The sequence below is a fragment of the Cynocephalus volans genome, chromosome 4 (genome assembly GCF_027409185.1).
Source record: "Cynocephalus volans isolate mCynVol1 chromosome 4, mCynVol1.pri, whole genome shotgun sequence".
In the NCBI taxonomy this organism is placed as follows: domain Eukaryota; kingdom Metazoa; phylum Chordata; class Mammalia; order Dermoptera; family Cynocephalidae; genus Cynocephalus; species Cynocephalus volans.
In genome coordinates, this window is record NC_084463.1 from 154,766,974 (window position 1) to 154,779,250 (window position 12,277).

The 12,277-nt window shown below is 38.5% G+C and overlaps 1 protein-coding gene across 2 annotated transcripts; it reads right to left on the reverse strand.

Annotated features, from left to right (window-relative positions):
* Positions 1-89: 89 nt before the first annotated feature.
* LOC134375750 (olfactory receptor 4D11) lies at positions 90-11,873 on the reverse strand. Of its 2 annotated transcripts, XM_063094434.1 has the most exons (2): positions 11,136-11,873; positions 90-296 (listed from the first exon to the last, which is right to left on the reverse strand). In XM_063094434.1, the coding sequence occupies exons 1-2, from the start codon at positions 11,871-11,873 to the stop codon at positions 90-92; spliced, it is 945 nt and encodes a 314-aa protein (XP_062950504.1). The 2 variants fall into 2 exon arrangements, with proteins under 2 accessions (XP_062950504.1, XP_062950505.1); XM_063094435.1 differs by lacking the exon at positions 90-296 and having other exon boundaries at positions 10,935-11,873.
* Positions 11,874-12,277: the final 404 nt, after the last annotated feature.

The following is a 12,277-nucleotide window of genomic DNA, read 5'->3' on the forward strand; positions in this document are numbered from 1 at the left end:
TTTTTGGCATTAAGGTGATCTCTTTTCATGTCGAGAGAGTGAAATTTAATGTCTATTTTTAAATATTGGTGTTATTCCATCCTCATTGTTTAAATTCTTTCTGAATGCCCTAGTCGTTTCTTTAGTTTCCTCATGGCTGACTTCATTTCCTGATTCCTCAGGGTGTAGATCATAGGATTGAGCAAAGGGGAGATGACAGTGAAGGTGACAGAGAGGGCGGTATCTGTGGGGAGAGCAGTGAAGGGCCGGGCGTAGACATAGATGCAGGGCACAAAATGCAGGGTCACCACAGTGTCCTAGGAGGTGCAGGTGGAGATGGCTTTCTGCCTGCCCTCCCCTGACTGAGACCTTAGTAATAATAATATGACTCCCAGAAAGATAAATTCTTTCACTCTGGTGTGATTTCCCTGATCCATTGGATCACAGATTCTATTTCAAGTACATTTCTGGAAGAAGTAAAACTGCAGTTAAGAAATGTGTCCTGAAATCTGGTGGTGTCTTTTCATTTAAGCTTTGGTTGAGACTCAGGAGAAGTTCTTTCCTATGCGTGCACTGCGCCTGCAGTTCTGTTTGGCATCAGGAGGTGAAAGATCACCCAGGGTTCCGACTCAGGCCTCCAAGCAGACTGGCTATATCACTGCAGCTGCTGAAACAGAGGTCACAGGTCCGTGAACCTATTCAAGTCTACTTTTATTACAAAATCTGACTTCTAAACTGCTTAAATAATAAATAACAAAGATTTCTGTTCACAAAAGGCATCATTAAGAGAATTAAAAGTTAATCTGCAAAAGGGGGAAGATATTTGCAATACACATATCTGAGAAAAGACTCACGTCCGGAATATATAAAGAACTTCTACAAATCAGCTTAAAAACAAACAAACAAACAAACAAACAAAAACCCCCAAAAACCCAGAGGACCCAACCAAAAAATGGCAAAATATAAGAACCAATAATTCACAAAAGAGGATATCCAAATGCCAATTCAACTTCATTAGTTATCAGGGAAATGCAAATTAAAATTACAGTAATTAACCAATCTACACCAGAATTGGCTACATTGTAAAAGATGAAAAATACTAAGTGGTGCTGAAGATGTGGAATAATTAGAACTCTCATACCCCTCTGTTGAGCATGTAAAATTGGTATAACAACTTTGCTGTTTACTTATATCTGCTAAAACTATATCTATCTACCAGTGTATATACAATTTCTAATGATCTATATCTATATCCATATGCATATATCTCCTAAAGATATATATTTCTATTCCTAGGAAATACGTACATATGTCCATCAAAAGACATGCCCTAAAATATTCACAGCAGCACTCTTTATAATTTCCTTAAACTGGAAAATGACCATTTCTTTTCTCCAGTAGTGAACATGCAGAAAGAGAAATCAAGAAAGCCTGCCCATTTACAATAGCCACCAAAAAAATAAAATACTTAGGAATTGAGTTAACCAAGGAGGTGAAAAATCTCTATAATGAGAACTACAAACCACTGCTGAGAGAAATTAGAGAGGATACAAGAAGATGGAAAGATATCCCATGCTCTTGGATTGGAAGAATCAACATAGTGAAAATGTCCATACTACCCAAAGTGATATACAAATTCAATGCAATCCCCATCAAAATTCCAAAGACATTTTTCTCAGAAATGGAAAAAACTATCCAGACATTTATATGGAACAATAAAAGACCACGCATAGCCAAAGCAATGCTGAGCAAAAAAAATAAAGCTGGAGGCATAACACTACCTGACTTTAAGCTATACTACAAAGCTATAATAACCAAAACAGTATGGTACTGGCATAAAAACAGACACACTGACCAATGGAATAGAATAGAGAATCCAGAAATCAACCCGCACACTTACTGTCAGCTGATCTTTGACAAAGGCACCAAGCCTATTCAGTGGCGAAGGGACTGCCTCTTCAGCAAATGGTGCTGGGATAACTGGATATCCATATGCAGGAGAATGAAACTAGATCCATACCTCTCACCGTATACTAAAATCAACTCAAAATGGATTAAGGATTTAAATATAAACCCTGAGACAATAAAACTTCTTAAAGAAAACATAGGAGAAACACTTCAGGAAATAGGACTGGGCACAGACTTCATGAATACGACCCCAAAAGCACGGGCAACCAAAGGAAAAATAAACAAATGGGATTATATCAAACTAAAAAGCTTCTGCACAGCAAAAGAAACAATTAAAAGAGTTAAAAGACAACCAACAGAGTGGGAGAAAATATTTGCAAAATATATATCTGACAAAGGATTAATATCCAGAATATATAAGGAACTCAAACAACTGTACAAGAAGAAAACAAGCAACCCAATTAAAAAATGGGCAAAAGAGCTAAGTAGGCATTTCTCTAAGGAAGATATACAAATGGCTAACAGACATATGAAAAAATGCTCAACATCACTCAGCATCCGGGAAATGCAAATCAAAACCACATTGAGATACCATCTAACCCCAGTTAGGATGGCTAAAATCCAAAAGACTCTGAACGATAAATGCTGGCGAGGCTGCGGAGAAAAAGGAACTCTCATACATTGTTGGTGGGACTGCAAAATGGTGCAGCCTCTATGGAAAATGGTATGGAGGTTCCTCAAACAATTGCAGATAGATCTACCATACGACCCAGCTATCCCACTGTTTGGAATATACCCAGAGGAATGGAAATCATCAAGTCGAAGGTATACCTGTTTCTCAATGTTTATCGCAGCACTCTTTACAATAGCCAAGAGTGGGAACCAGCCCAAATGCCCATCATCGGATGAGTGGATACGGAAAATGTGGTACATCTACACAATGGAATACTACTCAGCTATAAAAACGAATGAAATACTGCCATTTGCAACAACATGGATGGACCTTGGGAGAATTATATTAAGTGAAACAAGTCAGGCACAGAAAGAGAAATACCACATGTTCTCACTTATTGGTGGGAGCTAAAAATTAATATATAAATTCACACACACACACACACACACACACACACACAAACTGGGGGGTGGGGGAAGAAGATATAACAACTACAATTATTTGAAGTTGATACGACAAGCAAACAGAAAGGACATTGTTGGGGGGGAGGGGGGGAGGGAGAAGGGAGGGAGGTTTTGGTGATGGGGAGCAATAATCAGCCACAATGTATATCGACAAAATAAAATTAAAAAAAAAAAAAAAAAACTGGAAAATGACACCAAAACCCATCAGCAGTAGAAAAGATAAATTAATTGTGTTAACTTTACACAATACTATAGAGTAAGGAGAATGATTTACATTATACATACCAATATAAGTGGATCGCACAAATATAACATTGTGCTAAGTAATCCAGACAGCAAAGAGTATGCACTCTCTTATTTTATTCATATATATGAAACTGAAGAGACCCTGAGGGAAGCTCTGAGGTGCTGATACTATTCTGTTTCTTGATCAGGGTGTTTACAAAGGTATGCTCAGCTTGTGTAAAAATTCATTAACCTGTATATTTAAATGCACTTTTCTGTGTGTGAGTATATCATATTTCAGTAAAAAGCTACAAATAACAAACATATTGTAATTCCTTTACAGCATTTTAATCTCATGTCTGAAGAATACATTTCATTTAAAGCAACATTTAATGGCCCAACTACTTTCATAAGTTACCTTTATAGTTATGTAGTTATACTCTTCACCAGCTCCAGTCTGGGAGTTACTTTTTTATTTTCCACTAACTCACCAGCTTCAGGTCTCCTCAAACCCTTGTAGGTGACCCTGCTGTCCACATGTTGTTAGTTCTCCGATTCTGGTTTTAATTTCTCTCTCTCTATTTTTTTCCATTTTGCTGTTCTAATCTTAGGGGAAATAATCCTTAATAGACCAGCCTTCTCCAAGCAGTGCTCTCCTTTTCACTCACAGAAAAATAAGATAAGATCCCTTTCCTCCTTCCATTGACATCAGTTCAGATTCATCCCAGTCTCCCCCTTGTTGGGGTTTAGGTCAACAACATGGGTGGGAAGAATAAATGTTCAAAATAATGATTGCAGGAGATTTCAAGTCTCCAGAAACCTGGAAGGAAGAATTCTCTACACTGTGCTTACCATGGCTGGAAAGCGGAGGATCCATCCAAAAAGGAGTCTTTGGCTAATTTGAAATGTAGAGATGTATTTCAATTAAAGACAGCAACACACTCTAGAATCTTCTTTTTGGATATTGGAATGACAAGTCAGTGGTTTTTAAATCTTCTGCTCAAGAAACCACAGTGACAAACCTGTTTCCTGTATCACCTGTCCTCTCCCCTAACCCTTCTCTCCTATTCTTAATTTTTTTCTATTTTCTTTCCTTCTTCTTTATCTCCTCCCTCTATATACCATGTCCGTGATAGTGAGGTAGTCTTTTTGAGGGAAAGGTGACTCAAATATACTTCCTTTCTTTAAGAAGTCTTCAGTTAAGACAATAATAGTATTCCAGCTCATGTAATCAGCAGAAAAGAAGGTGAGGCTGTACAAAATCATGGTGATATATATAAAAAACAGTCCTATTTGGGCATATAATGTTTGTAAGCCCCCTGCTGTCCAGGATCTATGCTCAAACTATCATATCCCACACTTGCATCTTGGATACAGATGTGTGAATGATCTGGAACATTTATGCAACTTGAGTTTTACCACTTCCTAGCAGGTGTGACCTTGGTCAAGTTACTCAGTGATAGTACTGAACTCATGAGAAATATTTATGAGGTACACAGGCATAGCTTAGAGTCAGTTCTCAACATGGACTATTATAATTTATCCACAGCATGATAATAAGACTTTCTTCATCCACAGTGTGCTTCTAAGGAGCAGGTAAGATTGACTGTCTATTTTGGAAGTTAAAGGTTGCTGAGGAATCTGATTTTACCACTGGCTACCCAGGCTCAGAGGCCCCAGGTGAGTGCTTTTGTCCTTACACATGCCGGGTTGATCTGTAGAGATGTCTAAGAGTGGCTAATCTTGCTATTAACTCGGTGGCTCAAAGTTCTCTTCCCAACATTTTCGGGTAAATAGAAAATGCCATCTCTTTAGTGGCGATGTTTTTCTTCTTTGCTTAGGGACTTAAACTAAGGTATATGTCCAAAAAATCAGACTATTTGTACTCACACACCGGCTTACACTCATAAATTAAATAAATTTACTGTTCTATGTAATTGTACATATAGATATTTATATTATAAACCTTTACAGAAAGAAAACAAACCACAATCCTCAATAAGAAATCCAGTCATCTGAATAATAGGTCCCATGGGTTCCTGCAATTTTCAAGGTCTCAGCATCATAGAAATGTAGGCAGAAGACTGGAGCTCTGCTTTGCTAATTTTTTACTTACTTTCAGCCAGCCTTTATAGAATGATTCTTATGTGCTGTACCAAGTGCTTTATCTTATCTCTTCCAAAACCTGTAATGTCTGGGAAAAATAGATATTATTATTTTGATTTTATAGATGATGAAACTGAGGCATGGAAATAGTAAATAACTTGTTCAAGGTCTCCCAGCTGGTAGAGCCTTACCTCAAAACAAGATTTGCCTTATTCCAAAGACTCTTTCTCTTTTTTAAAAAAAAATTTATCAATATACAAAGTAGTTGGTTTTCATGTCCGTTTACCAGTTCCTCCTTTCCTTCCTCACCTTCCCCCCTCCCCCCCCCATCAACATCATATCTGTTCACTTGTCTTAACAAAATCAAGGAATTGTTGGGATTGTTGTGTCTTCTTCCTCCCCCCTTCTTTGTATTTTTACTTATTTATTTTTATTAGCTCCCCAAAATAAGTGAGAACATGTGTTATTTCTCTTTCTGTGCCTGGCTTATTTCACTTAATATAATTTTCTCTAAGTCTAACCATGTTCCCATGAATGGCAGTATTTCTTCTTTTCTTTTCTTTTTTTTTTTTTTTTATATACCACAGTAGTATTCCATTGTATAGATACACCACATTTTCCTTATCCACTCAACCAATGATGGGCACTTAGGCTGGTTTCAACTCTTGGCTACTGGAAATAGTGCTGCAAAGAACATGGGAATGTGGGTATCCCTTTGACATGATGATTTCCATTCCTCTGGGCATATTCCCTGTTAAGTTGTTAGAGTTCCTTGTATATTCTGGATATTAATCCTTTGTCAGATGTATATATTGCAAATATTTTCTCCCACTCTGTTGGTTGTCTTTTTGCTCTGTTAATTGTTTCTTTTGCTGTGCAGAAGCTTTTTAGTTTGATATAATCCCATTTTTGTTTCCTTTAGTTGCCTATACTTTTGGGGTCACATTCATAAAGTCTTTGCCCAATCCTACTTCCTGGAGTGTTTCCCCTATGTTTTCTTTAAGAAGTTTTATTGTTTCATGACATATATTTAATTCTTTCATCCATTTTGAGTTGATTTTGGTATATGGTGAGAGGTGAAAGACTCTTGCTCTTAACTACTGCAACTATACATCTTCCCATTGTTGATCAGTCCTTCCCAGAAAAGGCTGCAAAGGAAAGGGTTCAGGAAAATCCTCTGTAAATCAAGTGAGAGTAGTATGTGGCGTGAGATGGGGGGATTAGAAGCCTGCATCTGGTGATGGAGAAGTGTGGCTGAGAGTTACTTAGCATGAGAGGATGTCAGAAGTGACTGAAAAAAGAAAACAGTTTGAAAAATAAGACTTTGCACTTTCTAGAGACACTTTCACAAAGCACCTGCATCAGCCACATAGTGCTCCAATGGCCAGGTGCAGAAATGAGTCCTGAGTAACAGTACCTCAAAGAGAAACTGCCCTTGAAAATAATGAAGTTAATGGGTCATGTGGACGGTGTTTTTACAGAGTGGGAAAGATACTTTGAAAGTATAGAATTGTGCATATTTCATGGAAACAAATGCCCAATAAAAAGGAATGTGGAGAAATGAACAAAGAAATACAATTGTATATGTCTTTGCAAGGTCAAAATAAGAACCATGAGGATTTCTTAGAAATCACTCCAAAGGGGACCACCCATTGGAATTAAACTTATCACACATCTTGGACAGAGCCTTCAAACTAAGAGTTCCCCCCATATGCCAGCATCGCACTAAGCAAATACTGCCTCATCCTCTACATTGAATTGACTCTCTGGGATGCCCCTCATGTCACAGTTTTCTCTTCCCCAATTTTGAAAATCCTCTACTCTTCATTGAACCTCTAAAAGTCTTAGAATCATTATTTATGTTCAGTGGCACATGAGAGCACAGATAAATGAGTCATTAAGACACATTACTCAAAGCCCCCAAACTTCCATTCCCAGTCAAGAAGCAAAGCTGGTCAGACCGTATGTGTTCAACTCATGAATTGTTTGCTCAAATGTTTTTCCAAGGTAGTCACCCTCCTGAGAGCTGGGAATATTAGCACCTTCTCAACTACCTTCAAAATACTTTGAACCTCAATATGTTGCCAAGTAAAATGCAGCTACGTTTCTTGGAGCCAATACACCTTTCTATATTTTGCAAGCCATACTTTTCCTCTTCCTAGTAATGATAAGCTACCACTTTTGCTTGCTTCATTAAGAGATTTGACTTTGATAGGAACATTCTATACACTTGCAGCATTTCTAGAAATCCAACCCTAACAGCTTTTCAGTTTCAGAAATTCACACACACTAACACTAACTGTTGGCTTAATCTCCATGTAGGAAATTGATCCTCTTATGATGCCCAAACTGCATCTTAGAAGAAGTCAATACCGGAAAATTCTATGTTTAAAGAAAGCCTATCTCAAGGCTAGTGGTTTTGTTTTCTCCTTCCTTTGCAGTTGGGAAAAGGCAACTTCAGGGAATCACATTGTTCTGACTCTTCTATTTTGCCTTGCTGTACCTCAGCCACCTGTATTAGTCCATCAGTCATAAGCCCAATACAGAAATTAATCAAGGGCATATTTCTGGATATGGGTGTGGAAGCTGAGTGGCCAATGCAATGTAGTTCCTGTGGGAGTCGTTAAAATGTCACCAGGCACGCATCTGTCCCATCTCACAATTACATGCAGCGGCAACAGTGCACATTCAGGACATATCCTTTCCTCTACAGGAAGCACATGAGACAGTGCTTTTCATCCTTTGACTCAAGCAGAAAGTGTTGTGTTATATTAACATCAAGGACTGTGCAGTCTTCCTCTTGGCCAAAGTCATTTTGTTTGCAATCAGCTAAGAAATGAAATTTAGATGAAAGGATAACAATGAAAAAACTCAAAGCTCTGTGCCTACTGTCAGAACATCTCTTGGAGACTGGACTATGCAGATTTATTTCTATGATTTCTGTTTAAAGCAGATGTGCATCCCCCCTATACAATTATTTTAATCTACATCTCTGAGATCTATAGCTCACTCAGAATTTAGGGAGGTAACATGGTTATAGCTCTTGATATTTATCAACTTAATTACTTCAAAATTATTTTATGTTATTTTTTCATGGGTACCCAGAAATGTTTATCATTTAAACATTTGATTCAGGGAGCGTTTGTATAAATGGTAGTTTGAAAGCCATATGTGTCCAGAGTCACTTGACTCTTCTATTGGTTCTTAGCAGTAGAGCTTAAAAAAAAATACATCATTTCACAATGTATACACATATCAAAACATCACGTATACACCTTAAATATATACAGTTTTTATTTGTCAATTAAGCTTCAATAAAGGTGGTAAAAATTGATTGAAATGAGAAAAATGCAGCCCAGCTTATGATTTTATGTCATCTGGATAAATGTTTGTGTGATCAGGTGCAATTGCTTTCCCTGTCCTGAGTTGCCGAATCAGGTTTTATTGTGTGATTAGACATGATTTGAGGAAGTCATCAGGGGCAATGATGTGATAGGGATTCCTGGGTTCTTGCCCCCTTAGGATGACGCTTTTTAGATTCAGTGATCCAGACCTCATAATTCTTTGATTCCATCTGATTCTGACAGAGATAAAAACCTGATTTTAGTTAGTTACAAGAGACAGGAAGAAAAGGAAAGGATGTATTTGCACAAAATGGTCTACTAAGTGGTTTGTGGTGTGCATTTTTCACAGGCAATTACATAAAGTAAGCCTGTAACTCTTGAGAACAAATCTACTTGGGCAAAGGTAGCTGGACCCTACAAATAGTGACTTGATAAGTGTGAATTGTTCTTAGAATGTTTATGCTTGGGGAAGTAAGTCAGTGTAGTAAAAGGTTAGAATTGGTTGATCAGGTGGCAGGAGATGGCAAACATTTGAGCCAGTTAGTTAATGAATGCTGATGGGCCAGGCCAGATCCAGTTGGGGCATGAGTGAAGTTTGCCTTTGGCACTCACTGTGCTTTGACTGACTCTCCCTGGGCTCTCTCTTCTACTCCACCGGACTTGTCTTCTTGGTCTGATCCTTATAGCTAGTCTCAAAGCCAGGGTTTATCTTTGACCCATTATCTCCTTTTGATATGAAACACCAGCTTCAGGATGACTCTACAAATAACAAGCAAGTCTATTGTCATGTGTTAATGATAGTAAGCTAGAAATTTTAAGATGAGAGATGTTTTGAATTTAATGTACATTCCCATATTTTCTACTCCATCAGTTTTTTTTCTAACATTGAGGAGTATGGGCCATACACGAAAAGAGTGTGACAGGCCAATGGGGAACAGAGGGTGTGTTAGGCACAGCAATAAAGATGGTATTAATAGTGACATTTGCCTCTCATTGAGCATCCATTGTCTGCCGGGCATCGTATGCTTCACATACACCATCTCATTTTAACCTTCATAGCAACTCCGTGAGATGGATATTATGATGAGTACTTGTGTGACCTCCAGAGACATAAAATAACTTGCCCAAATCACACAGATGGTGTCTGGCAGAGATGGGATCTGGACCCAAGTCTATGTGACTCTGAAGTTAGAGCTTTCAATCACCATCCCTCACTGCTTTCCCCAGTAACACTAGCCTTTACTGCCTCTTCACAAATGCCAACAGTTTGAGAAACAGACTAGTTAGAGTTTCATCTTCTTTAACACTCTCTCTCTCTCCCCTCAGTGGGAATAAATGTGAATTCTCAAAGGTAAATCAAAGCCAAGATGGACCTTCTTAAGGCTGTAACCAGAAAATCAGTCCTTGCAGAATATAAATGAATTGCCCGGTGGCAACCATGAGGTTCTGCCTTTGCCTAAACTTGTCACAAGAATGTGTATCTGGCATCTTTAGTTTTGTTTTGTTTTGGTTTCTTTTGTCTAGTTCTACATTAAGATAAATACCTTTAAGCTGTTAGGAGAAATCTTTCCAAGCTTCTTCATTCCTGATAGGAATCTAGGAAGATAATTTTTATGCATCTATGAAATTTTCAGTAGTTCACGGGCCCACATGGAATTTAACCAAGCAAAGGTAAATTTCTCAATCTGCAATAGGTCATATATACCCATTTTTGTGTATCTCAGAGGCACTGACCATGAGAGTTTTCTAGAACACTATTATAAATTACATTCATGTAGCAAAGGATCAATGGCTTGGGTACTGGAAGATGTCTCTGTAATTAACTTGACATAAGACTTTGAACAAATCACTTTATGTCTCTGTGTTTTTATTTTCTTACCTTCTATTTTCTATTATCTTCTTATCAACTATTTAGAAGGCAAATAGGGTGATCAAGTCCAACCCTATTTTTGGACTTGAACACCCTATTTGCCTTCTAAATATTTGTCTTAATTGACATATTGTTACCTTGGTCTTCGAGTGGAAATACATCAATCACCTCAATTCTATAACATTAGTTACTTCATGCTGAGCACAAGCTTGGGTTATCATTTACCTACTAACTTAAATAGGAAAATGAAATGTTACCTAGTAAGTGTCATTTGTTTATTGACAATGTACTTGGGTGTACAAACATGAATCTATGGAAAAATAATAAAGAAGTCCTTGGTGATGAAGAGTTGGGGAATTTTTTTTCTATTTCCTCTCCAACAGCAGAAGTCTTCTCCTGAGTCTTCTCATGGCTGCCTTCATCTCGTGGTTCCTCAGAGTGTAGATCAAGGGGTTCAGCAGAGGGGAGATGACAGTGAAGGTGACAGAGATGGCCTTATCTGTGGGGAGGGCAGTGAAGGGTCGGGCATAGACATAGATACAAGGCACAAAATGCAGGGTCACCACAGTGATGTGGGAGGTGCAAGTGGAGATGGCTTTCCTCCTTCCCTCCCCTGCCTGAGACCTCAGCATCATTAGGATGACCATGTAGGACACAAGGAGGAAGATAAACCACAGGGTAGTAACCAGGCCATTGTTGGAAATCATTAGAAGCTCAAGAGTGAAAGTGTCAGTGCAGGCGAGTTTGAGGACCTGGGGGACATCACAGTAGAAAGTGTCAAGAACATTGGGTCCACAGAAGGGGAGAGGGAGCAATAGGGAAATCTGCACGATGGAGTGGACAAAGCCCCCCACCCAGGAGGCCATGATAAGAGCAGCACATCGACCCCTGCTCATGATGGTCACATAGTGCAGGGGTTTGGCGATGGCCACGTAGCGATCAAACGCCATCACAGAGAGAGAAAAAATGTCTGCGCCACCAAGGAGGTGGAAGAAGAACATCTGTGTCATGCAGCTCGTGTAGGATATTGTCTTTTGCTTTGACAGAAGGTCCACCAAGACCTTTGGAGCAGTGATGGAGGAAAAGCAGATGTCAAGGATGGCTAGATTGCGGAGGAGGAAGTACATGGGGGTGTGAAGGCAGGAATCACAGGTCACAGTGACCATGATGAGGAGGTTTCCCAGCAGAGTTGTCATGTACACCAAAAATAAGAAAAGAAATAAGACTGAGCTCAGGTCTTGGGACTGAGTAAGTCCCAGAAATATAAATTCTTTTACTCTGGTGGTGCCATTCTCCAACTCCATTGAATCATGTTTCCTCTTCCTTGTATAATTTGGGAAAGATTAATAGTGTTATTTCAGAAAGTTTTTACCCCCCCTTAACAGATTCACATTTGGAGTCAGGTGTTAGGTCTGAAAACTCGTAAGGTCCTATCACCACATGGATTGCTATTTTGAGGCTACTGCTAGTGTGTCCAAAATGACATCATTTTACACAAGCATCCATTTAATTATTCTTGCTTGTATAAATTACAAATATTTTAGAAAACGCATCAAAATAATGTTCCTAAGTACAGAAGTTTTAAGTATTCATGATAAAGAGGTGGATGTTCAATATTCAGAAGGGGACTATTGGGTCATAAGAAATACACAAATGGAGTTAGTTTGGTGTGTGACTAAGACAGTGCTTATTTTGTGTGACTAGAACA